This window comes from Capra hircus, chromosome 28 (genome assembly GCF_001704415.2).
Source record: "Capra hircus breed San Clemente chromosome 28, ASM170441v1, whole genome shotgun sequence".
Taxonomy (NCBI): domain Eukaryota; kingdom Metazoa; phylum Chordata; class Mammalia; order Artiodactyla; family Bovidae; genus Capra; species Capra hircus.
This window is the reverse complement of record NC_030835.1, coordinates 17,829,196-17,850,429: the sequence shown is the minus strand read 5'-3', so window position 1 is coordinate 17,850,429 and position 21,234 is coordinate 17,829,196. Positions and strand designations below refer to the sequence as shown.

Below are 21,234 nucleotides of genomic sequence, written 5' to 3'. Positions count from 1 at the left end.
GAGACAAAAGGGCCTGCCCCAGAGAGGAACGGCAGATCCAGAGAAACCTGGTTTTCCTGACCTCAGGCTCACGATGCTCAAGGGTCCAAACCACACAGAAATTTGGGAAAGGGGTATAGGTGAACTGAAAGCCCAAAATGAGGTTTGTCCTCCACGCTGCTGCACCCTGGGAGCCCTCTCAGGCCAAGGCCGACTGGGACAACTGGTCAACTAGGGACAGGACTCAGCGTCTCGGATTCAGGCCTAAGTGGTGGCCCACTCCCAGGGAAGAAAAGCTGAGGTTCTGAGCCAGGCAAGCCTGGAATGCAGAAGAGGAAAACACAGCAGAGCTGAGTTCCCACCGTGTGGCGTGTGTGGGCTTTGCTGGGCCCCCGAGTGGGAGGGGCACAAGGAGACAGAAGGTGGCTGCTCACCCAGCAGTTACCCAGGAGGCGCCAGCATCAGTTCTTCTAGACTCTGGACCTTGGAAGGCCCCTGGGCATTGGGGCAGGGTTAGCGGGTGGAGGCAGGGGCAGCGCAGGGCTTCTCCCCGTTACCCCTGGACTCTGACTGCACAGTGGGCTCCCGGTGCAGTGGACCTGGGGTAGCTGCCCCCGTGGGCAGGTGGGGCCAGAGCAACTTGGTGTCCCCCTTGAATGTAGGGGCTCGAGGGAGAAGCAGCAAACTTTGAGGTGAAGGGGCGAGGAGAGGCCAGCTCCCTGCCGAGTTTACCCTGGCATGTCTGATTGGAGTTAATTAAGTGAAAGGATAGACAAAGGGGTGATAAAGAATACATCTTCTATGGACTTTGATTTTCTGTCGCTCAATAGCATGGATTAGACAACAGGGCACAGTGGAGGAGGGAAGGAGACCTAGGGCCCCTTGCTTACAGCCAAGCCTTTGTCCTTCTCTGCCTGCTACCTTCATTCCTGGCCAAACCAAGGTCTAGAAATCAGCCCCACCCCAGGAGTACTCCCCCTTCCCTTCTAGAACAGTAATAAGCACTCTCCTTTGTTGAGCATTTACTCCATCTCAAGCACTTTACTAAGATTTTGCAGCTCACCTACAATAGCCCCATCAGGTAGCCTTCATTATTCCCACTTTGCAGATGAGAAAGTTGAGGCTCAAGGAGGTAAAGTTGTGCCAAAAAAAAAAATAACACAGCTGGAAAGGGTATTACCTGTATCTGGACTCAGGTCTAACTCCAAAGCCACCATTGAAGTTTAGGGCCTCACACCCTGGAATCACCGGTCAGAGGGCTCTTCCCTGGCTGGCCCAAGTTTTGGACAGGGCTTCTGTGAGGGTAGCACTGACTCCATGGGCCCATCTCCACACTCCAGACCTCCAGCCCCCTTCCCACCTCAGGGTGTCCCACCAGCTCACAGCCCTCTCTGTGCCTTTGGAGTGGTCCCTGGCCCTTCTTCACTGTGACTCACACACTGCAAAGTCGCTAGTCCCCCCTGCATGCGTGTGACCCTAGTCCTTCCTCTGCTTCTGGAAGGAACTGAGGTGCCCTTCAGGACACCTTGTGGTTCATAGGATAGATGAGGGCCCCCTAGCATTGGGTACAAAGGAAAAATACACACAAGGCTCCTGCCATTAGGGAGACTCCTTTCTTAGGCAAAAAAACATAATCCACAGGTCACCCACCAAAACCTGGTGAGGCAGAGAGACAACACTGCTGCTTAATCCTATGGGTTATGCTTTATTCTCCCCACTTCACAGATGAAGAAACTGAGGCTCCAGCAGTAGAAGGTCACACAGCTAGGAAGCAACAGAGCCTGTTTTCCCAACTCTGAAACCTTCTCCCCACTACGTTACACCACTGGATCACCAGCCCAGCCATGACCCTGACCAACAAGCAGATGGAGATGAGCATCTCCAAGGGGCAAACTGGTGCCGCCGTCAGCAGGGACGTGCCTCAGGATGGGGAGAACCCAGCAAGAGTCGGAGGGATGAAGGAGCCTGGGGGCTAGGTCAGGCCTTCCTCCTTTGGGGCACAGGTCATCTGCAGAGGGAAGTACCAGGGGATGACTGCAGGAAACCACATCCAGAGAGAAGTCAGGTGCAGCTTCTGAGAGCACACAGGACAGCCCCAAGCAGGCTTAGTGGCCTGACAGGGCAGAATCCGCTCCCCAGGAGGAGGGAAGGGCCCTGCATATGGCAGCTGTCAGCCAGTATGAATCCCACCCCGGTCTCTGCCAGGGTTGTTGTGAACACTCAGTGAGCTAATAGTTGCAATAAACTCTCAATACATAGTTGAAAACGATTTTGGGTCCATCATGGAGCCAGTGTTAACTGTGGGAGCTGCAGAGAGGTGACGTGAGAGCGTCCCTGCCGGGCAATGTCTGCTCTGACCGCTCTCAAGGCCAGCCCTCCACTTCCAGGAGGCAGGGGGAGGCAGCCCCTTCTGGCAGCAGCTGATAACTTGGGCCAGGGGCTGGCGTGCTGCCCTCCATGGGGGGTAAGACTTCAGTCACCAGAAGCAAAGCAAATCATAGCTTGCTGCATGGGGTTGGGGGAGCGAGGAGTGATTTCATGCGTCCTTCTCCCTCCAATAAGTAAATAAAGCCGAACTGTCGCAGCCCCACGGGCAGCCAGGCGGCTCCCCAGCCTGGTGCGGGGAGGGCAGTCGCTGCAGCTCGGCTCTGGGACCCGCGGCTGCCAGCTATCAGCCTTTTCATCGCCTCTCCCAGCTGGAAAAGAATTTAATCCACCGGGCTCCACTCCACACACACTGGGACTCCTTTTGATGTTTCTCTTTATCTTTCCTCCCAACAAAATTGCCCCTCGACAGCTCCAAGAGGGCCTCTTGCCTCTCCCCACCTCCCTCCTTCCCTGCCTCACCAAGTAGCCTGGCAGCAAGCAAAGAGCAAGGGCGTGGAGGAGACCCAGCCAGGACTGGGAGAAGCAGGCATACCCTCTGCCATCTGACTGCCCTCCCCTCCACCTTCTCCCTGATCTTGGGAGAGGCATGCTTTGCCCCTTGGGCCACACTCCTGGCATTTAGTGAATATAGGAAGGGTTCTCCAGTGCCATCTGATGCCAGTTCTTTGCACCCATGAGGACAGTGTTCTGGAGAGGGAGAGATACGCAGGAGAGCAGGGTGGTGAGGGGCTTAGACTCTATGAGTCAGTACTGACCCAAGCTGTCCATCCTGAACAAGTTACCCTCTCTGGCTTCAGTTTCCCTCTATGTAAAAAGGGGTGGACCGATGCCGATGTCAGTGGGATGTTGTGGAGATTCGGGTTAAGGTGTGGGAAGCACATGGTGGGGGCTTGGTGTATGGAAGTGGCTGTTCTCGAAGGCTCTGGGCCAAGGGCTGCAATTCATAGGGGGTTTGCACCCACTTAGCGAACCAGGTAAGAATCCCATACACACATCCCAAGGGACTGAGAGTCACAAGCCAAGTACCTCTTGGCAGATTCTGGAAGGGGCAGGCTGAGCATTTGAGAGAATTTAGCCAGAGGGGTCCTGGGGTCTCAGGACAGCCGTATGAGGGGTCCTGACAGCTGCAGGATCAAGCCTAGTGCACCTCGTCCCCTGGTGGCAGATCAAGGGAAGAGAAGAGATCTCATTCCTTGAGACCCAGAGATCTCACCTGAAGGGGCAGGAAGCCCAGTGCTCTTACCTGGCCAGGTGCTCGCTCTGAGTCTGCACTGAGCTCAGCACCACCTTCCCAGGTGTCCCCTCCGCCCCTCTGTCTGTGCGCCACGGTCTCAGCCCCACTCTGTCCTCTCTCCAGCCTCTCATCCGCCACATCTCGCTGGTCAGTTTTCTCACTGCTCCGACTTGCTCTGCACCCCGCCACCAGCCTTGCTGTGTCCAGCTGATACTCAAACATCAGCGTGTATCAGAACCCCTGGAGAGTCTGCTAAAAGAGTGCTGGGCCCCACCCCCAGAGTTTCTGAGTGTGACCCCAGATTGTGCATTTCTGACAAGCTTCCAGGTGATGCCGCTGGTCCCACAGCGCACCCGGAGAACCGCTGCTCTGAGTAGTCCTCATCCTTGGGTGCCCGTTGGAGTGAGTAGCCTGAGAGCGGCACAAGCTCCTGACGTCTCGTCTCCTTCACCCCGAGTCTGGTGTCCTTGGTCTGGAGTGCAGCCTAGCCATGGGGGTAACTTTAAAGCTCCCCCAGCGGTGTTGATGTGTGGCTGATGGGTAACCAGCTGCCCTGCTCGCCCTTCTGGGTCCCTGCGGGTGCTCCAGGCTGCCCTCCCTGTCCTGCCTGAGGTCTTCCCTGACTGTGCAGCGTGGTTCCCTGAAGACCCTCGAAAAATGCAGCTTCCTGGGCCCCACCCCTGAGAGAGTCTGACTCAGTGGCCCCGGGCCTCTGTGTTTCTTCTCTAGCTCCACTGGCAGTTCTGATGTGCAGCCAGGTAAGGAGGGCTGTGCAGATGTGATTTGCACTTGGCCGCCAGGTTCATCTTCCTTTTTAAACCCTGGTGTCCCCACTGCACATGGACACAAGGCCAGAGCCCTCCAGATGGTGCCTGCGGTGGGCCCCCAGGAGAGACACAACCCCCTGATACCCCAACAGGCTCCCCAGTTTCCATACGCGAACCCTTTGCAGTCAGCTCGCTTGTCTGCCTCCTTATTAGGTGTTCATTCCCCTCTCCGCGCCTTTGTTTAGACCAGTCCTTCTCAAATGGTGGGCTCAGACCAGCAGCAGCAGTAGGAGCATCACCTGGAACTTTAAGAAATGCAAATTCATGACCCTCCCCCTACCCCCACCCCCGCCCCAGACCTACGGAATCAGATATTCCTGGAGGAAGGAGGGCAGCAGTCTGTACTTTACCAAGCCTCCAGGTGATTCTAATACACACTGAGGCCCAAGGACTTCGTGTTTAAAGCCACTTTCTCCACCTGGAATCCATTTTCCCTTCATTCCTAAGACAACCACTTAGGGCAGCCACTTCCGCTGGCGTTCTCTTAGATTCGGCCGCGGAGTGCTCAGCAGTGCCATCTCGGCTTGCTCAGTCCACTCACACTGCTGGCTGAAATGCCAGTACCTGCCCCTCTCACCCGGGAGCTGCATCTGGGGGACGCCCACGTCAGGCCCCAACTCTGCCTCCCTTGGTCTGGAAGGCACTCGGGCCTGGGCGCCGGGCTCTTCTTATCCTCACGCTGCTGCCCGCCTCTGTGAGTTCCATTTCTTCTGGAGGCGTCCCCAGGCTCCAGTGTTCCTTCATGTCCATCATGTGGCCCCCGGGAAGAAGCTCGCACAGAGGAGTGGGTGAGGAAAGGCTGCTGAAGCCCCGGCGCCTGAGCACCTGCGGTGCGGTGTGCCTGCTCTGCTGTGGGTTCGCGCTGCCCCGGGGATGGGCTCCCGCGGCCGCCAGGACTGCAGAGGGCTGTTCTCGGTCGTTCTGGCAGAGAGTTCGCTGGTGTCCAGTGAACGTGTGCTGTGTGGTTGTTCTTCGTACTGTCAGCTCTTTGTACAGTTGTGGATCAAGCTTCAGAACGTGGTTTTAAGTGGAAGCACGCTACTGTTTATGTGGAAGAGGCAGAGATCACAGTGCTTATATGTGCATGGATTTCCTGGGGAAAGATACTAAAGATCAGGGTGTGGTCGTCTCTAGGGAAGACGCTCCAGTGGCGGGGACAGTGGGGAAAGTGTGTCGGTCGTCTGCCCTTTACACTTTTGAACTATGTGAAGGCTCCCAACATGTGTTTTGCTGTGGACATTTTCTGTGTTAGAAAGATTAAAACATGACAATGCGTGGGATCGTTTCCTCCAGGGGTTCTGTCCAGGCTCCTGGGAGTAGGGCAGAAGGGCACAGCCCCTCCTTTCTCAGCCTCGCTCTCGGTGAGGAGGGAGGGAGCTCAGGGAGACAGTAGCCCAGCCCCCTCCCAACTTTGTGCCATCTTCCTCTGTGTCCCCCCTCCCTGGGTGTGGGGCTGCACAGACCTCCCCACACCCCAGCACCTGAGTGCATGCCCCCCACACACCCATCCCTCCTTGACGCCCTCAGAAGCCATGGCCCATCAGTTGCAGAGGGGGCTGTTCCTCTGGAGCCAGTGCACTCCCAAGGTCCATCTCGGCCCCTCTCCCTTACCCTGACCTTGGACCTCACCGCATTCTCTGATTCCTTTCTCCTCTCGGTACCTTTCCGGCTTCTTCTCTGTCTCCATACCCTTTGACTGACCGACTCCCACTGATAGAACCTGGTAAGTGAGCCTGGGAAGGGCAGAGGCTGGGAGGCATGGTGGGCAGGGGGGCGGGTTCAGAAAACCCCACCCTCTCGGGGACAAGGTCCATGGGAGGAAGAAGTATCAATGTCAGCTGCTCGGAGCTGTCACAGTCCGCTGGCTTTGGCTATTAGTGCCCCTTCGAGCATTTAATTGGTCCCTTCCATCTGACGGATAGATTCAACGCCAGGGAGCCTAGGAAACTCCACATCCCAACAGGGCCAGAGGAGCATTGCCCGCACAATTTGCGGGAGCCCTTCTGTCCTGGGGGCCCTGGAGGGCCCGCTGCTTGCCTGGACCCCAAAATTGGCAGTCCCTTTATTTCACCAATTTGTAGTTGTAAGTAGAAAAAACTCAAGAGACCTAGGGGTAAATGTTAAAATGTATTCATTGCGCAAATGTATCTGAGCACCTAAGGGACAGCTCTGAGGGCATCAGGCTTTGCTGAGGGGGTCCTTTCTATCCTTGCTGGGACCATCCTTCCCTCTCTGACTGTGTAAAGGCTTCCAGGTTGCCTGGATGCCTCTCTTTCAACAGAAACAAGTTCTGGAAGGAAACCCCTCAACAGACATATCCCTGGGCAGCCAAGAAAAGGGGCGTGCCTCCCTGCCAGCCCCCAGTTGCACAGAGGGGCTGTGCTGGACACTGGGCCAGGGAGGGTCATGCAGGCTGAGGAGGAGGCGGCGTCCTTCTGGTGCGGAGAGCCTAGCTCAGTAACCCATTGGGCTTTTCCTCAGAAGTGGAGAGAGGCTCTTGACTGTTTCCAAACCACAGGCCCCCTGCTGAGGTTTGAGGTTGGGGGGCTAGTCTGGGGGTTAGTTCCCCCCATGCAGGAGCCTGGATCACTTTCAGAGGAAGCCAGTCTCTGGGGAGTTAGTAAGCCCTGTCTCCTGCCTTCAAGAGTGGCTCGTCCCATGATCTGGGGCGTGGGTAGCATGGAGATATCACACGACCCGTGTGAGGACAAGCCAGGTGGCGTCTGAGGGCTCCCTGGGCTCTGGCCCTGATTGTAGTGATCAGAAACACCTGACCTAGAGTGAGGCCTCCTTGCCTGAAACCATGGCCTCTGGCTGCTGAGTTCTGGCAGAACCAGTGAAGGGCACGACAACTCTGCACTATTTGGGATCCTGTGTCCTCCCGGCCACCGTGCCTGGCCACAGAGAGGGGAATACAGGGGTTCACTTTGCCACTCAGCCATCTGGGTGCTTGCTACTCCACATTCCCCCTGATTGACATGATCCAGAGAGGGGATATAGGAAAAGCAGTTGCCAGCTGCAGCCCTCATGCCCTCTCTGGTCCAAGCTGACCCTGAATGCTTACTTGCTTCATCCCCTCCACTCCCTTCTGGCCCTCTTCCTTTTCTTTCCACCACCTCCCTGCTGGGTCTTGCAGACACTCCCCCCAGTTAGTGTCACTGGAACAAAAGAGGGAGTGGGAGATGGAAAATGAGCCAAACCACCCAAAAGAGAGATGGTGGGCATCTGATGGGCTGATAAAGGCAAAAAGAATGGGAGGAAATTTCCAGAAGGCCTGGACATGGGCAGGAGGGCCAGGGAGCCAAGCCAGCATCACACAGGGGAGGCCAGACCACTTTGGGGTGGGGAGTTGACAAGTCCTACTCCGGTCCCAGCACCTCATCTGCCCCTGCCCCTGCTGCCCTGCTCCTCCAGCCATGCTCCGGGCCTTGGCTTCCCACGCTCTGACTGGTTTCTTCTCTCTTCTGACCCAGGGCCTGAACAGCATGTTTGAGGTGTACCTGGTGGGGAACAACTCCCACCACTTCATCATCTCCCCAACGTCCGTCCAAGGGAAGGCAGACATCCGCATCCGAGTGGCCATCCCCCTGGACTATGAGACTGTGGACCGCTACAACTTTGACGTAAGTCCCCTCACCTCTCCTCGGCTGGGAGGGGGACTCCAGGGGAGGCCGGGGGCAACACCGTCCCCTTCAATGTCCCCTGCAACCTCTCCCCATTCTTCCCTCTGGGTCTGACCTAGAGAAGCCCACCGAGCTATGGCAGGGGCTGGCCTGGGCCTCCCCTTTTCAAGGAGGATGAGGAAATGTCCAGGCATTGAGTGGAATTTTATTAGGTACCATCGCAGTCTCAGAAGCCCATCAAGAGCTGCCCAGCCTCAGCCAATCCAGCCCCCGTTAGCCCCTGCCTCCCCAGCAGATTCTTGACCACCCTGGCCCTGTGAGCACTGATGGAGGGGTTCCCAGGAGCACGCATCTGGGACGGGCAGTGACTCAGACAGGTGCTCTGGGTTGGGATGGGTGGAGGCCCCAGGGGAACTCATGGGAACGAGGGCTCCAGGAGCATACAAGTGCTCACTGGTTCCTTGCTCTGCATACCCAGCTCTTTGCCAACGAGAGTGTGCCTGACCATGTGGGCTATGCCAAGGTGAAGATCACCCTCATCAATGAGAATGACAACCGGCCCATCTTCAGCCAGCCACTGTACAACGTCAGCTTGTATGAGAATGTCACCGTGGGGACCTCAGTGCTAACAGTCCTGGTGAGTCCCCTCTCCCTTGCAGGGCAGCTCAGCTCTGGGGTCAACCAGCAGGAGGCGTCCAGAGGGATTTTCCCCAAGGAGTATGGCCAGTTAGGGGAGCGGGGGGAGGGGTACCCCCAAGCCCTCAGAGGTTGTGGTGTTGGTGTATTAGAGCATCTGATTTCTTCGTGATGAGGCTTCCCTGGCCAGGGAAGCAATGTGGAAATGGCACCCACCTGGGAAAAGATGAAGTTGGGCCCAGGGTTGGTTTTCTGCCTTGTCCCTGAGAGATGGTGAGCTTGAGTGGGCCAGGAGCCCTAGACCTACCTTCTAATGGGGACAGGTGCCAGCCATCTCTCAGGAGGGCAGTGCTGTCTCTCTGAGCGTGGTCACCACAGAAGAATGGGCTCCTGGACCTCCCCAGCTGTCTTTGCTGAGACCTTGACAGGGGACCCTCCCAGTGTATCAGTCAGGACTCGTAGTTGCAAGGGATAGAAACCTTTAACTGGCTCAAACAAACAACAACAAAAAAAGGATTGACTCGTGTAACTCGAAAGTGTAAGTGATTTCAGGCATGGCTGTATCCAGGCGCTAGGTTGGGCAGGCATCTGATTTCAGTGCTGGCCTCTGCTTTTTTGTGTTGGCAGAGAGGCACACCAGCACCCCTAGGCTCATTTCTCACCAATTTATCAACCCCAGTGGGGGAAAAGAAATGTTCTTTTTCAGTAGTTCCAGCAAAACTCCCAGAGCTGATTCTCATTGACCCAGCTTACTGGAGCACCGTAATTCTGATATACCAGAGATGCGTCATGCTCCCGCTAGTGGAGTCAGGGCGTGGGTCAGCCCCATTCACATTACATGGACTGAGAATGGGACAGGGGCTATTCTACAGCAGCCTCTGTTATCAGAACAAAGAGGGTTGCTGAGCAGATTGGTGGCAGATGTGTGCTACACAGGCTCGAGGGCTTGCCCATAGTAGGTGCTCAGTAAGACTTAGAGCGTTTAACCTGCTGCTGCCCCTCCCTGCCCAAAAGGGAGACCCCCAAAATTCTTGCCTTCTCGCTGCATTTTCACTCCAGGCACAGACATTGCCTGTCGATCCCAGACCCCATACTCCAAAGTGTGTTTACTCTATAGACAGATGGTATGAAACTGTTTTCAGCCCCCAGGTCCTTCCCATCTGACAGTTATTAATTTTTCAAACAGATGTTTAGCTAGGCAGGCCGTCAGACAAACAGTAAGTCTGCTGCGGCTGTTTTCTCCCCGGATGCTTCCCCAGCCTGTGGCTCCACCAGCTTTCACCGAGTTGCTCCTTGCAATCAGTCACCTGGTGCTTGAGGCCCCATGGGCCCTCCTGCAGCCTCTAAGGGCCCCACCAGCGAGCAAGGCCAGGGGCTCTGGCCTTCTAGACCCGAAGAAATCCTCTTCATCCCCCCAGCCACCTTCCAATGTCAGGGTGAAGGACACCTAAACAGCCTGTCTCTACAGGGCCTGTGGCCATATGGATATACTGTATGGCAAGGAGAGTGAACAAACCGTAGCCACACTGAACATGGATATATCTCACAAAAAATATAATACTGCAGGGGGGGAAGCTCTACATGAAAGAATACTTTTTGTATGATTCCCTAAGTATAAAATAGATGCAAAATTGATCTGTAGGAAAAGGGATTAGCATAGTGGTTATCTTTATATGGGGCAGTTCTGATGTCATAGGATGTTCAGGGGAAAGTTCTGATGTCATAGAATGTTTTGATTCTTCATCTGGGTTCTGGTCACATGGGGTGTGATCTTTGAAAATTCATAAGACTACACCTATGACTTGTGTACTTTTCTACATATTATACTTCAAGAAAAAGCTTATACTTAAGGCCCAGGCTTGGCAGGTGACTAGGGATTCCGTCCTGTCACTCTTGCTGGAGAAGAAGGGTCTTGCTTTGCAGTCCCCATCTCCCATGGCCCTGGCAAGGGTTGAGGGAGCCTAGGGGGCAGGGGTGGGGTTGTGAGGTGTAGGGTGGCACACCTCTTGGCTGATGCCCAGCTGCAGGTGCCAAGGACTATGTGTGAAGCCCAGTTCCATCCAGGGTTGGCACTGGAGAGTAGGTTCTCATACTGGGTGTCCTCAAGCACTGGAGTAGTTCCTGGGCCTGCATGGACCCCCTGCCCATGACCCTTTTCCCAGCCCCTCTGGATGTTTAGCAGATGTGTTCAGCCTCTGTGGCTGCCTGAGGGTCCCCACTCAGGCCTGGCTCATCTGGGCTACCTCTAGCTCCTGAGTGTGTCTGTCAAGCCCTTCGCAACTTCCTGTCACAACCCCAGCCCCAGGGTCTGTGGAATTGTGCAGCTGTGAGGGGCTGTTTCACCCCGTGATAAGCTCTAGCGGCAGAACTCTGTGTCTGAAGGAGCTCAGGTCCCAGAGTGAAACCATGGGCCCTGCCTCCCTGGCTTCAGTGTGTACTCCTCTACCCATATCACCTCTTAAGAGCCTTCATTTCTAGCAGGTGGCAAGGTCATGGTCACGCCCGCCACACCCACTGCCCTGGCTTCTCCCACCCTGCCTTTCTCCCCTCGGATCCAGTGTCAGCCCAGTCTCTCCACCTACTTTGCTCCAGGAGGGGCTGAAGTTATAGCCACCTGCTCAGAGACTGTGAAATTCCTTCTCCTTGACCTTTTCTGGGATGTTATTAAAATGTTTCATGGGCAGCTATGTCAGAAAAAAAAATTATGAAGAAAAGGAAAATGTTTTAATTTGCACTGAAGGCCAGGGCAGAGCCTGCTGCAAGGGGCCTCTCCGACCCTCACCACAGCAGGCATCCCAGCTGGGATGGCCTCTCTTCATACCTCCCTGCTCCCTGAACCTCCCTCACCCCAGGTTTTGAGACCCTTACAGCCCCCAGCTCTAGAAAAATGAGCTGCTACTGGTTGAGGGGAAAGGGCAGGAATGTAGCAGTCACAGGCTTGACCTTGAGCCCCACTCTGAAGGGTGACCACAGAGGGGAAGGCTGTGTAGGGGCACACTCACCGCATGTTTGCTTGTGGGGTGTGTGTGTGCGTGTGCACAGACATGTCCTTGTGTCTGTGTGTTTATTTGTTTGCAACTACGTGCACTCAGATACGGGTATAGAGCACATGTGTGAATGGTGCTGGTGGCTCCCCATCCTCTGGGTTGTGTGGTTTCTTCCCCTCTCGTATCCCCAGCCTGCTCTGATTCTCACCTTCCAATCCTGCCTCCTGATCTAATAATAATAGGACTTGAGTATAAAGACTGAGGGGTTTCTACCTAGGATTCTTCTGGGCTTCGGGTAGCCCTGTAGCCTTGCTGATACTTGGGTCTGGTGGGGGTATGTGGGTGCTGCTGAACAGTAAGAGAGCAATCTAAACATGCATGGAACAAATGTTTTCTGAATCCCCACTACTGTGTCAGGCACATGGCCCTGAGGACGCAGTGGTGATGTGAGTCTTGCCCTCATGAAGTTTATAGTCTCTTGGGAAGGCCTGATGTTAGTACTAAGAAATGAATCTTTATATTCAACATTACTTGCTGTGTGGAGAAATCAGGAGGCTGTGAAAACCTGTAACAAGGCACCTGACCTTGACTGGGCTTGGGGAAGGCTTCCCTGAGGACGTAGCAATTGAGTAGGCATTAACAGGTGAGCAAACGGAAGGAAGCGCATTGGAGAAAAAGGGAGTAGCATGTGCAAAGGCCCTGTGGCTAGAATGCAGTGAGGGGCGTGTGATGTGTAAGGAGTTGGAGGGCTGCCTCTCTGAGGGGGGCGTGAGGGCGGGGGAGGGTCAGCAGTCTGTCTTCCTCCTGAGCTGTGCCTACTCCAGACGCAGCCACTGGGCTGCTGTCCTGATAGTGGAGGAGTCTTGTGTTCATCCACTCACATTCTCTTACCCATTCCATCCTGGTGGCCTGTGGCCGGCATTTGGGAGACAGCTGGCAGAAAGGAACCAGTCTGGCCGCCTGTAGTATGGAGCTCGTGTCCCCCGGGGCAGTGAGAGGAGGGCACTGGGGAGGAACAGCAGCCGGAAGGGCAGGTCTCATCCCACTTTCTTCTCTGCTCTGGGGATAGGGGGCTGCTCAACAGAGATGGGCAGAGGATGGACTGTTGGACAAGATAGGATTCTTCCCTGGGCAGGAAACAGTGCAAGAAGGAGATGTACATAAGGGCCCTGATGGGCAGGTGTGGGGCCCAGAACCAGCTCAGTGTGCTTAACCTAGGGGTGGAGTGCCAAACCCTCCTGGCTCCTCTGCCAGCCCATCCTTGGGAGGCTGGTACCTTCTCAGGCAGGTCCTTGAATCCTGTTCTGTTGTGGACCAGTAACTCCTCTGGGATGTAGTGAAGGAAGTCGTGCTTGCCTGTATTGCCTAGGCTGCTGGTAGGCTTCAGCGGAGTGGGATGGATGAAATAGCTAAGGGTTTACAGACCTAAATTGTGGTTCTTGCTGTCACTGGCCCTAAAGGGCCCCATTTGTGCACCCTTCAGCCTGTGTGTAAGCCCAACTCTGCCAAGATGGGCCTGCTTCCTCCCCTGCCACCTGGGGAGGTACCCTGACAGGATCCTACGCGGGAGTATTGTGACAGTTCGGTAGAGTGGTGGGTGAAGATGCTCGGCGCTGAGCCTGGCCAGGAACACTCAGAAAATGTCAGCAAGTCATGCTGGCCTCCTGGCTGAGCTGATGGCAGCAGGGCTCAGAGTCATGGCTCTGCCCTCAGAGAAGCCATGTAACCTGGGCATGTCCCTGGGCCCCTGGGGCCCCAGTGTCCTCGTTATAAAGCAAGATGGTGGGGCCATTGCTGCTTCAGGGCCTTCTGGTTCCATGAGACTTAATTCCAGCTCACTGTGCCTAAGAGGAAGGGTTGATTTTTGCTGTCCAGTTTCACTCCTGGCAACAAAGACCTGTTCCTGTCCTTCGGGAGTCCCTCACCCACCCACTGTTCTCTAGAGCTCCCTTGCCTGTCCCTCCCTTGCCTCCCTCTCAGCCCCCATCTGGAAGTTTGGTAATGATTCCAAGGTGGTCACTTCCCCGCTCCTGGAGCTCACCAGTTTCTCCTGGTCATCCAGCCTGGCCTCCTTCCCCAGCAGCATCAACAGAGGCAGCCCTGCTGCTGTTGGTCCCCTTCTCCTCCTCCCCTGGTCATAGTGAGCACCACTGACACCAAAAGGGAAAGGTGATGTGATGTCACTGCCCCAGGCAGACCCTGGTAAAGGCCAGACTCGGTCCTGAAAGGATTGAAATGTAGCATGCCTCTTCTATCAGCTGTCAGGCTGCAGGGCCTCTTCCCTAGCTCTGTGATGCCTGCAGGCTCAGGGCACACCCCCTCCCATGTTGCTAAATCCAAGGAATTTAACATGGGCCTCACCCCAGGTGCTGGGAACTCGATGGCCCTGCAAGGTGATCTGGAAAGGTCAGTCCCCTGCCTCGGCTTAAGTGATGCTTCCTGGTCCCCCTGACCCCTCGCAGAAGGGCTTGCTACTCTGCAAGTTGGGGCGATGCCTCCCAGCTGCATCAGTACCTTCAGGAGGGAACCTTAGGAGCAAAACCTGGAAACCAGAGAGACCCAGGTTGAAATCGTGCCCCTACCCTTGCCATCTCTGTGACCCTAGACAGATGCCTGGCTGTGCCCAATCTCCAGTCCCCAGAATTTGCTGTGGGGATGATAGAAGTAGTATCTGTCCCAGGATGAAAAGAGGTACATTTAGATTGCTTAACCCGAGAAAGCTTGAGTGGCTGGCAGCTCTAACAGCTAGAGGACTGTTACTTATGTTCTTATCCACCATAGAATCTGGGGCTCAGTGGAGCTTCAGAGAACACTGAGGACTCACTTCTGTGAATCACTTGCCATGCTTAAACCTGGGTCCTGGGTACTCTATCCTTGGCTCCAACTCCACTGGACAGTGGGTCCTCTCAGTGGACACACTGGCTAGTTCTTGCCTGTGTCCAACCCTGGACTCTGGCACTCAGACAGCAACGTCAGGTAACAGGAGACAGAGGTTAAATGAGGATGCAGGAGGAGAGCTAAGACTCAGAGGAGCCCACAGCAGGTGAGACAGGAGGACGGGCTCCTTGTGAGTGCAGACTGGGCATTTGCTTGGGAAGCTGGAATTAGGAGAGCCCCACCCTGGGTCTGATGCTCTGCTGCCACCATCTTGAAATTGTTCAGTTTTGAACAAGGGGCCTTGCATTTTCATTGTGCATTGGGAAATTATGCAGATCACGTAGCCTGTCCTGGCCACAGGAACTCCACAGCTCTGTGCCCAGAGGAGCTCCGTGGTGGTCCGTTGTTTCTGTCTGTTCACACGTTCTGGCAGCACTGCCTCAGTAATCACTTGCATGTGCTGTGCTCCAAGCAGGGGTCCACCAAGCTTGTTTTGGTTCCAAGGGCTGCGTAAGAAACCATCCCACATTTGGCCGCAAAAAGCAGTGACCGTTTTCTTACTTTCATGGATCGGGTGGGTCAGGAATGAGGACAGGGGAGCAGAGGAACCCTTCTCTGCCCCTCCAGGTCTGGGGGGTGACCCCCACCCCTCTGTCCAGTGCCTGGGCTGCAACTGGACACTGTGTTCCAAGCTCCTGGCTGTGGTCTCTCCACGTGGCCCAGGCATCTCAGACACGGTCTGCAGCGGGAACCTCCCAGAAGAGGCCTCCAGGGAATGAATGTCTCAAGAGAATCAGGCAGAAGCCATGTGGCTTTTTGTGACCTAGCCTAGAGGGCACCCCACATCATTTCTGCTGAATGTTGTTGGTTACAGTGAGTCACCAAGGCAGGTTCACACTCAAGAAGAGGAGCTATAGTCCCTCCCCAGCCGTCAGTGAGAAGAATGTCATAGAATTTGCACAAGCGAAGGTGTCTTAGACCCCCTCAGAGCTCACTCCAAGTCAGCACCCGTTTCCTGAAATACTGCACATGAGCCTGGGGCCAGGAGAGAGCCAGTTCCCACTCCCCCTCCAGAAAGGAAGGAAGGAAGGAAGGTAGGTCGGTCACTCAGTCATATCTGATTCTTTGCGACCCCATGGACTGTAGCCCACCAGGCTCCTCTGTCCATGGGGATTCTCCAGGCAAGAACACTGGAGTGGGTTGCCATGCCCTCTTCCAGGGTATCTTCCTGGCCCAGGGATTTAACCCAGGTCTCCCACGCTGCAGGCCAGTTCTTTACCACCTGAAGCCTCCAGGAAAGGGAAGCCCTGCGCAAACACAAGCAGAAGAGCACAAACAGGAACCCTTCCGAAATCATCTTAAGCCGGGAAGAGCTCTCCACCAACAGGGGAAGGGAGAGAAAAGAGTAAGCCCTGGTACTCCCTGGCTCATAAAGTTCTAGCGCTCTAGGCCTGGGTTGGCATTCAAGGCCCCCACACCCCAGCCCTGAGCCACTTTCCAACCCTCGGCCCCACTACATCCCTCACACCCCTTCTCTGCTGCCTGCCCAGAGTCTCTAGCCTCCCTGCATGTCCTCACACGGCTCCTGCACCTGGCTTTCCCTCCCTCCTGTCTGGGACCATCAAAAGCCTGCCAACCCTAAGAGGCAGCTCTTCTAATGGCAGCCTCCCCATAAGAAGCTGTCTCCCTCTGTGATGGGCACAGGCCCACCTCCCCTGAGGCCCTCCCCCTCCTCTCAGGCACCTCGCTCTCCCTGGCTGTTCTCACCATTTCTGTGGGGGCAGCATGGTTAATGTCCTCTCCTGCCCACTCCACAGAGAACTTCCTGAAGGCAGGTTCTCTCTGTCCGGGTGCCCCCCTGCCTGGGGTGTGTGGCACAGAGTAGGCTGGACTCCTGTGGTCTGGAGTGTCTAGGGCAGGTTCCTTGAAGGAAGAATGGAGGCAGCAGTCTCATGAGGGAAACTGAGGCAGGGAAAGGGTAGATTATACACCCACTTTCACCCAACAAGTCAAGGGCAGAGGTGTCTGTCTGAATCCGAAGCCTTGTAACTTCTGTTTCGCTACCTGTGCCAGGCACCCAAACACCCGCTCTGGCGATAGGCACTGGCGGAACACTGCTGGACAGGGAGCCCCGAGGCCTGGGCTCTTAGACCCCAACTTACCCTGTGACCCTGTGCCAGTCTCAACCCTTCTCTGGGCCTTGGCTTCCTGCTCATTCCAAGGCGGGGGTAAACTGGATGCCCTCTGATGATTCTTCCTAGATCAGGTGGGGTCTGGGGTGCAGGCTGCAGCCCAGGAACAAGGGCAGGGGTCCAGGGGGTGCAATGGCCACCAGATTCAAGGGTCGCTTTGTCCTAATCAGGGCATGTGATTACAAGGTCAAGGTTGAAATGTGCCCCGCCCTTCAGCCTCCCCCTGCAGACAGGTCTGCTCCAGCTGACCTTGCTGCCTGGGCTGCTGCTGATGGCACTGGGTGCCCTGTGAGCCCGTTTCTCCCCTGCAGAAGCCTCCCCACCGCCCCGCCCAGAGCAGGACTTTGCTCTCCCTGGGGGAAAGGGACCTCTACTATACTCGTTCACACCCCCAGATGCGTCTACCATGCGCCTTCATTCAGTGACTGTCGATCAGCGGCCCGAAATGACAACAGTGAACGAGACAGGCCAGCCTCCCTGCACGTGCAGGGGCGGGAGAATAAGGAAATCCAGACTGTGTCGGAGAGGGACACGTGCCATGGGGGAGGGGATAGCTGGGGGCAGCAAGAAGGGAGTCCCAGCTGTGGCATCGAAGAACGCCGCATGGTCAAAGAAGACGGGCCTCTCACAGAAGGTGATGATGGATGGAGCTCTGAAGGATGGCAGGGGGCGTCTGAGTTGAGAATTCTGCAAAGAGCTGCCCTAGGCTGAGGGAGCCACAGGCGAGAGTCTTGAGACAAGAGCCTGGTGTAGGTGAACACTCCGTGAGGAGGAGGGAAAACCAGAGGAGGCCAGGAGGTCACCCTAGGATGGGTGACTGTGCTGAAGGGGAGCCAGATGAGTCACGGAGCCTGCTGTGTGGAGAGCAGGCCAGCAGGAGAGGGAGTCTGCCAGGGTGCAAGTGGGGTGGCCAGGTGAGAGACGACAGCTGCAACAACCCAGGAGGCAGTGGAAATGGGGAGAGGTGGAAGATTCGGGAGCCCTTCCTCCGTGCTCCCTTCTCTCCCAGCCCATGCTCAGGTCTGGACAGAGGCCCCGCCGTTCTCTTCCCCAGACCCAGCAAGGCACGCCCATCTTCATCCCACCTGACTCCCAGGTGTACCTTCACGAACGCTGAAATGGACAGACAGCCCTGGGCTGGAGTCCTGCCTGTTTCTCACCAGCAGGGTGGCTTCGGGCAGGTGGCTTACTGTCGTTGAGTTTGGGTTTCCTCCTCTTTGAGACAGCAAGAATGATTCCCATCTCAGCAATGTTGTAGCATGATGCGTGGAAAGGTGCCTATGCAGAACCAGTGGTTGGTAGCAGCCTCTGCTGCAGGCCAGGCGTCCCGGGTTACCCATGCCCCTCTAGGGGAGTTGACCTCTCCCTGTTTCTGATAGCGGGGTTTCAGGTCGATTCTATCATTGTATAGAGTTGGTGACAGAAATTGCCAATGTGAATTATCAGCAAGTCTGGACGATAACACCACCCAAAGGCTAGACCTCATCCAAGTTCTTTAGCAAAACCCAGCAGCGGTGAGTAGGTCAACACAGGAAAGAGCAGAGGCAGGACTTCCTGGCAGCTGGGTCCCCTCAGCTGCCCTTCCCCTTCCTCCTGTCCCCCTACCTCTGCACGCTCTCCCCGTCTCCTCCTGACACCCCCTCACGGCAGGCATCTTAATTGATCTCATTGTTCTCCAGTCCCCAGAGACCTGAGACTCCAGCTGTGCTTAAACAGAACAAAATCTCTTCCAATTTCCCCACCGTTTAAAAGAAAATTGAATTCTTTATCTGCAGCCTGGGGAGGGGAAGAGAGGTTAGACACACACACACACACACACACACACACACACACACACGCGCGCACACACGCGCACACACGCGCACACACGCGCACACACGCACGCACACACACACGCACACATAAATAGTAGTCACCCTAGTCCGGCTCCCAAGCTGTCCTGGAGGGCCTTCATAGATGCATCGCCCCCCATTCGGGGCGGGGGTGTCTAAACTACTTCTGGGCCCCTTTAATCTACTCCAGTCAGCAGGGCCAGGCGCTGGGAGGAAGCTGAGCTGGTTGATGGTGATTGACGGGTCCAAGTTCCTCTGTCTGTCAGGCCTCAGTGCTCTTCTGGACGTGTTTATCTCTTTAATCTAAATATCAATCCGTGAAACCCGGAATGGGATGGAATGAGAGGTAGGACAGGCGCTAAGGAGACAGCGAGAACACAGCTGGCTGCCCACTGCCACCCTGGGCTTCTGGCAGGAGCCTTGACAGGGCCTGTGGTTGGAGGCCAGGGGCTGCTGCTTGCGACTGGCTAGAGCCTGGGTCCGGATGGAGAGCCAGGGCTCCCCCTAGCTCGGCCCTTAAGTGGATTGTCCCAGACCTTGTTCAAGGTCCAGCAGTTTCCTGCCATTTAGTCGCTCGACTGCTTGATTTTTGGCAAATTGATCTAAAGCCTCGTCACACCATCAGGCCTCTCACGCCTCCCTCACTGGTGCCTCCAGAATTCTCATCCTTGACAGGAGCAGCTCTGTCTGCTGCTGACCTTTGCCCCTTTGTCCAAAAAAAAAAAAAAAAGGCCACTATTGTTCATCATCACAGACCTGGTAAGCCCATGCTGTAAGCTAAGTATATAAATGACAAGCACTTTACAGCATGTTACATACCTCTTCCTGGACCCATTGTCCAGAAGAAAGAAACGGAGGCCCAGAGAGGTTTGGTAACCTGTCCAGGGTCAGCCAGCAGAGCAAGTGACCAAGCCAGGATTCATACCTGGATCTGCCCGATTCCAAAGCCCTGGGGTCTATCTCCCACTTGCTGCTTGTCACTATAAGGTGTCCATTCCCATGCTGAGCTCCAGCCTATTGTTAGAATCAGATGTTTCCAGAGTCGAGAGACATGAGCCTAGCCTGCCCTCCAGAAGCTGGAGCTACATCGTCACTGGGTGACTTTGTGCATGTCCCTGGCTCCCAGGGTCTTGGTGTCCTCTTCTGTAAAATTAAGGGATTCTGCTGGATGCCCGAAGGCTGTCTGTCCCGACAGCATGTGACCGCCTGCCCCTGACAGTCCCCTCCTACATCAGGAACTGTGACTGCCTGTCCTCTGCGCCTGTCAGCCCCCCTGCAGTAGGGTTGCTGCCGATTGCTCCTCTCAGGCAGCTGCTCAGAAGACACCAGAGCAAAGAAGATGCGATGGACCCCGCGAGTGAGGGGACAGTGGGCAGCTGTAAGTGCAGCGGGGCCGGAATGAGTTTGTCAGTGCAGTGAAGCAAATGTGTGACGAAGTCCACCTATGTTGGGTGGGTCACCAGGAGAGGGGCACAGGCCTGAAAGCTGAGCCTGGAAGCAGCAGGCAGAAAGGCTGTGGGAGCAGGGAGGGGGCCGCAGAGGTCTAGGGTTCTGTTGAGCTGGGCTGTGGGGCTGCAGTAGCCTAATCTTACTGCATCATCCTTGTTGGAGGGGATGACAGCTACAGTTCCTTTCACCTTGTTTCTGGAGTGGCTCAAAGTCCTGTAGGCCCATTGCTTTGCTTAGTGTTTTTTAAACTTTTTTTTTTTAATCATGAACCATAATAAAAATTACGTTTAACTTCATAACCCAGAAGACACACTCACACACACATCCATGTGTAGGACAAAGCAATACTTCCCTACTAAGTATGATAATACACCCTAGTTCTTTCTGTTTTATTCTACTAGATTTCATCTTTTTTAATGAGAACTTTTAAGATCTACTGTCTTAGCAACTTTCAAATATACAGTAAAGTGTCATCAACGATAGTCACCATGCTCTACATACATCCTCAGAACTTACTTCATATTTGTACCTTTTGACCTCCTTTATTCATTTCACCCATCTCCATCCCAGCCTTTGGCAACCACCAATGTGTTCTCTGTAGCTGTGAGCTGGGTTTGGTGGTGGTGGTTGTTTAAATTCTACTTATAAGTAACAGTATATAGTGTTTGTCTTTCTCTGTCTGATTTATTCCAGTTAGCTTCATGCCCTCACGGAGGTTCATCCATATTGTCAACAGTGGCAAAATTTCCATCTTTTTATGGCTGAATAATATTCCACTGCATGTATACATCTTCTTTATTCATTCTGTCTCCATGGACACTTAGCTTGTTTCTATATCTTGGCTATTGTTTTAAAAAAAGTTGATGTCAGCATGGGAGTTCAGATATCTTTTCAAATTAGTGTATTCTTTTCATCAGATAAATATCCAGAACTAGTATTGCTGAATCATTTGGTAGCTCTATTTTTAATTTTTTTTGAGCAATCTCCATACTGTTTTCCACAGTGGCTGCACCAGTTTATATTCCCAGCAGCAGTGCGCAAGGGTTCTCTGTCCACCTTCTCATCAACACTTGTTATTTGTTATCTTTGTGATAGTAGTTATTCTAATGGATATGAAGTGATACCTTTCTAGGGTTTGATTTTCATTTCACTGATGATGAGTGATGTTGAGTACCTCTTCAAGTACCTGTTGGCCATCTGCACATCATCA

General features: G+C 54.7%; 1 protein-coding gene across 1 annotated transcript in view; it reads left to right on the top strand.

The window, feature by feature from the left end:
* Positions 1–21,234, top strand: part of CDH23 (cadherin related 23) — a 431,691-nt gene that overhangs the window by 239,689 nt on the left and 170,768 nt on the right. The window contains exons 12-13 of the mRNA XM_018042178.1: positions 7,902–8,051; positions 8,530–8,688. Coding sequence (XP_017897667.1) covers positions 7,902–8,051; positions 8,530–8,688 — 309 coding nt within the window. The remainder of the gene's footprint in view (positions 1–7,901; positions 8,052–8,529; positions 8,689–21,234) is intronic.